At 33.0% G+C, this 5,940-nt stretch overlaps 1 protein-coding gene across 1 annotated transcript; it reads left to right on the top strand.

Annotated features, from left to right (window-relative positions):
- Positions 1-225: 225 nt before the first annotated feature.
- Positions 226-765, top strand: LOTGIDRAFT_105383 (hypothetical protein; the record flags this gene model as incomplete). Its single annotated transcript, XM_009059651.1, has 1 exon — positions 226-765. One exon carries the CDS (start codon positions 226-228, stop codon positions 763-765), a length of 540 nt encoding a protein of 179 aa, XP_009057899.1.
- Between the last annotated feature and the right edge of the window lie 5,175 nt (positions 766-5,940).

The raw sequence follows: 5,940 nt of genomic DNA, 5'->3' as shown, positions 1-5,940 counted from the left end.
TGTAAATTTCAGCGGTTCGTTTCACCATAGAACTGTATGGTTTCATGAGTGCACGGTGGACGGTGGACTAACTAGTTAATTGTTGTCATAAGCACTTAGGGTAAAACCTAGTTACTCCCCTTTCTCCTTAACAACATTTCCGGTTAATGGCTGCCAATGTAAACAACGATTTGTAAACTTGGAACATTTGAAGTGTTTTTTTTCGACTTTAAGACAGAAAGAATGATGACGGACCGAAATATTGCCAAAGAAAAAGCTGCAAAGTTGTTGAAAAAACAAACTAGCGTGACTTCGTTATCCAGTGCCGAGGTAAAAGCCATTAATCGAGCGAATCAAAATGAGAAATTTGATTCCATCAGTTCTGTTTCTTATTTAGACGAACCACAACCAGACGAATTTCGTCCAACAGTGAGGTATGAAAACTCGTACCACATGCAACCAGCGAAGAAGGTTCCATATGGTCGTATTAAGAATTTGATGAGAGAAGTTTTAGAAGGGTACTTGGCAGACGAAAGATACGAGCCAAATACATGTAAACAAATGACCAAGACAATTTCAGACGTGATAAAGGCAAGAGTAAAGGAGATGGAAATTCCAAGATATAAAATAATCTGTGTAGTTCACATTGGACAGTTACTAGATCAGTCTATGAGAATTGGTAGCCGATGTTTGTGGGATGCAAGTTGTGATACTTTTGCTATGCATGAGTTCAAGAATAGCTCTTTGTATGCCATAGCCTCTGTTTATGGCATTTATTATGAATAAACAAAACCAACTAATATTAATAAGGATCCAAAGCCAGTTTTTCTCCTAAGTTAACGAGGCAAAATAAAGCAGAATGCCAGTTATACAAACTAAAAATGTACCGTACAAAAAAAAATGTTTTTCTAAAACCGGTGCCGGTACACAAAAATTAATTTGAATTTTGAAAAATTAAATTTAGATAGAGCATTCTAATTTTCTAAAAAGAGTTTATCTATATTATCAGATAATATTAATAATACTTCACAATTTTGATTTTCTGAAATTTTGCAATATTCATATCATATAAAATTCATTTGTCATCCATTTGAGAACATTGTTTACTATATAATACCCAGTCTTCTTTATATTTTTATAGATTTTTTATTTATATTTAACATATTGTCAAAAATATATACCTATATCAGAATAATAACCTTATTACTCAATGTCAATGTATTGTTTGTATATAGAGTTCAATATTTGTTAATATTTGTGTTTGTCTATGTGTCAGAAATTCTTGTAATTTGTTTAAACTTGTGCGTGTATTGTATTCTAAATGTGCATTATTGTTTAAAACTAGGTGTTTGACGTTATTATTGTATATCATCTTAATTAATTGATATGATTACACCACATGACCATGATTACCTCTATAAATATGGTTACCTCCCTTACATCCTGCTTGCCTTTATATCTTCTTGTCGAACAAATTATGATGGAAAAATATAAGTTGTCTACAACCTGTTAGTCTATATGTATGTCAGAGGCTGTCTAGAGAGTTAAACTACCATCTAAGACATTGCAAAGTCTGAGCAGACTATGAACTGACTTCATACAAGTTCTTACTTAGAAAAAACAGATTGTAGTAACTAAACGACAGGTAGTTTTGTATAGAACTGAACTATCAAATAATATAATCTATTGTCTGTTAGAGTTATTTAAATCTCTATTTCAATATTCTTTTTTTAATTTTTTTTAAGCATAAAACTATAACCAGGGTAAATAAGTGACAAACCAAAAATTTTCTGTATGCCTTTATATGCTTTTTTAAGTCTTATTAAAATTTTTAAACTGACCGATTGCAGATTATTTACATATCAGGCCTACCTTTGCTTAGATGAAGTAGGGGCCACAGAATTGTGGGAAGCTCACAGGATATTCTAACCTTAATTAAACTGAAAAGGAGTATATGGAGTTCAAAGAACATGTCTCATTTCAATTATGAGTTCTATTACCACTTTCACAAGGAAGTGTTCTTATTAGCCAATAAGATGTCTGGTCCTAAATTCTGTAATGAGTTCTATATACTATTTCAAGAACAATACACTATGAAAGATAAGATTGTCTTATTAATATAGTTGTAATTGAGAGAGAAATACGAGGCTTTATATATCACACCCAAGTTGTTGGTTGTAGACATTCACAAGCGGAGACGAAAATTTCAATCAATATTCAAATCACCAAGAAATAAATGAAAGTTCAAAGACATCGTCTCTGTTCCCAAAAAGGCAGACGAAGACAGATAACGAAATGTGTGCAACTAGTGAACAATTGCCATTATCCGCTTCTTTTTTGATGTCCGATGAATAAACCATCAGATACTACATAACGAAACCTGACCCCAACCCAAGACACCTCAAATTTGCAAGGACATTAAGATTAAAAGTCCTAAGTCCCGACCACTGTGGTGATCGAACCGCGGATCCTAAGTTTGTGATCAAAATAAGCACCAATACCAAAGAAATCCCTTATGAAAGGGTCAGGTGTTACAATTAGACTAGTTTACACTATTAATACCAGTCCACTCTGTTCACTTTTAACGTAGCTCATTAATATTTTATATACTTTGTGATAATTCCCTCATGATCAGGACGATTATATAAAGAGGAAACAATAACCTCTGACTATTAATTATTGATAAAATATATCATCACTGGAACTGACAGAAAAATAGCCATGGAAAATTGTTACAGTGAAAAAGACAGACATAGACTAAAAAATGAAATATTGTCAGGCTATTGGGAAAAAGGTTGACTTTATGTGAACATTGAATCTAAAACCATTTGGAAAAAATAATAAAAACGGACATCCTGTTGAAGTTTTTGGAAGATAAAGATTTTTTGCGGATGTTCATAAAACGGTCAAAAGACATCAGCCGATTCCATTCCTTCATTCCTCTTGTCTTAAGACATTCTTGAGAATTATTGATAAGGCTCTTTATTGTCCCCAATAGATAACCTTGTTTGTTCTTGTAGCTGTAGATCAACAGTCCGTTACATCATAATATACATGTACACTTTATATAATTTTATCACAGGCTTTTATAATTCTTATCTGGCGGAAATTAACAACTAGTCTCGAATGGTTCGTTTGACTAATTAATGCTTTTGTTCTGTAGAATTGACCCCGCCCTTCCCAACTCATTTCTTGTCATCCCAGGAATGCGTTTTTATCACTCCGGTCATCACATTCCCAGAAAAGAGGATGCAGTTAAAATTCGGCGCACAAAACATTGCTTAAATAGTGGTTGATTTAGTGTTTGTTTAGACAAAGTGGTCAACGTTGGTGTAACTATTCAACCTACATTTAACAACTATTTTGATATATAATTCAGGACAAGCCTTTTACAATCAACTTCTAAAAATAATTAAAACGTTTTATAGTCACCAGTGTTTATTTGATGTAGAAATTAGGACGTTTGAATTTACTTGGAGCTCCAATTGTGATCAAGTGCCAAAAAGTTTTGACATTCTATTTTAGGATAGTTATTGGACTTTCTAGCGGATAACGGGATCGTTTGTTAAATTTTTGAATAATTAAAAAGTGATACGCTGATCGTACAAAGACTTTCATTTGGGAGAAGTGCTGCATTGTGTATTATCAGTTAGTAATAGAAGTAAAGTTCGCACTGTCGCATTCGGAATAAAAAAAAAACAGAATAAAGCAAATTAAAAATTAAACCTATTTTTAATTAAACTAATTAATTGTGTAATTTAAGAAGGTGGAAATCAGAAGTCTAACATCTTGTTAATTTGACCATGTGGTGTTCACTGAGGCTAGTATCAAGTATTCTGATACTTGGATTACATTCTGCTCTCTATGGTAAGATAACAATTGTTTTTGTTTTAGACCGGGAGATTTGCTCAGTGGTTTTTATTAAAGAGGGTGGGGAATGGTCCTCACGGGAGAAAATAGGATGACCCGGCCTTGTCCCCCCTCCCCAAAAAAAAAAATTCCAAATTGTTATCAATTTACATAGTGAAAGAATAGCCTTTGGCCCCCTGAAAATTTTGTGGGCCCTCCACGGACCCCTCACCTTATGTTTCCTAGGAACGCCACTGGTTTTACCCCGTCCCCTTATAAATCCTTTATATTTCGTATTAGGTATTCCCTACAATCTTTAATCGGTGATATTCTTGTTGAAAGGTACGTAAGCTTCTAATTACTATATACGCTTTACAAGAAAGTCGATCTATAAATCAATACTAAAAAGTAGACTCCTATGCATGGAAATGTTTGCGTATATAATATAGTTACAGGTGACATATACCAGTTCCAAACGATACTAAACTTGAAAGGATCTCTAAATAGATGTGCTATTATATTCATCCATCCACTTAACACACCCCTTTACAGTTTTCGAAATGTAAAGAAATATTGTGAATAATTTAGTTTGATTCTAACAGATTTCAATCAAAATTTATTTGAGTTGATCTGAAAATCGATTAGTTCATGTGATAGTGGTCTTAGCAGACAATTTTTCTTTTATAGGATAATTCTCAAATCAAGCAACCTTTAATACAATACTAACCGTGAGAACCATGAAATAATATTTCAAATTCACTGCACGAATGTTACAGTCACCAATCAATTACATATATGAATAACATATTTCCTGTAGAAATGTCCCTGGTTCCAGGCCGTAGTTGTTGCTGACTAACTTCACTCTTTTCATCTATGATCTGCCATTATAATATCAACCATTCAACGATATATAGATCACGTTTAAAAGAAACAAACCGTACCATGTATTTGTATAATTCATTAAAAAAGTCAATTGAAAAAAAAAGAACAGAATTGAATTGCACACTTAAAAAAGGAAAGCTCAAAGTCGAATTTTGAAAATGATGTTTAGCTTTCAAACCATTGCAACTTTCAAGAGTTGACGGTGCTATCATAAAGAGAATAGAGAATCACATATGTTTGGATATCAACAGACTCAGAGTCAAAATCAAAATCAACAAAATACATCCAAAGTAACAAAGATTAGGTATACAATTTAATGATAGCAAAGGCGTAGGAAGGAGATCGGACACTTCCCCTATACCCATTCTCCACGATTCTCTTTTTCTAGATATTTGCCTTTATATCATATTACACAGACATGCTTTCTCAATTCTTTAAAAGAAACCTTTTTTATTGTTGTAAATCATGAATGAAAGACATGTAAAGTCCCACGCAGTAGAAGGATGTATGTCCTGTTATATGAATCGAATCTATTTTATATATTTCCGTTTCTTCTTACACTAAATTGGAAGGCCAAGACGAAATTTGTACTTTTGGAGCATATTTGTCTTCTGTTAAGCAGGCAAAAGGCAAATTACCATTGGGATCTTCAAATTCACTGTATTGAAATGAAACGACAAGTGCTCAGTAACCAACTTGTATATCTGGCAAACCAAAAAGAGCAAAACTGTAGTCTACACAAGTTGAAAACTAATATGAATATTTATGTATTCAATATGTTATAATTGATAAGTGATTGCGATGAAATTGAAATGATCAATAGTTTGAAAACGCGGGTTTGCAACATTATATGTAAGTAACAGCATATGGACCTTAAAGAGACAGGTTACTGAGGTTAGCCATTTTCGGGAGCTGATTTGAGTCTTGAATGTTCGTTGTCTTCAGAAGTACTATAAATATAAGAAAATCGGATAATTCCTCAAAACTACATCAAACTAGGCATTTCGCTTTCTTTTCTGTATATGACATGGTCTCAAGAAAAGACGAGTTTTAACTTTAAAACCCGGATAATCCTGTACATACATGGATTTGAAGGTTCAAATTTCGACGGTTAGCTGCGATCACAGAAAAAATTCTCGTTCGAGACAATGGTACAATTGGTCAAACAATCTGTCCTTTTAATATATTTGTACTTTTTGATTATTTTTCCGAGAAATCTGTGTCTAACAA

This window comes from Lottia gigantea (genome assembly GCF_000327385.1).
Source record: "Lottia gigantea unplaced genomic scaffold LOTGIsca_4, whole genome shotgun sequence".
Classification (NCBI taxonomy): Eukaryota; Metazoa; Mollusca; class Gastropoda; family Lottiidae; genus Lottia; species Lottia gigantea.
This window is presented reverse-complemented; position numbering and strand designations above follow the sequence as displayed.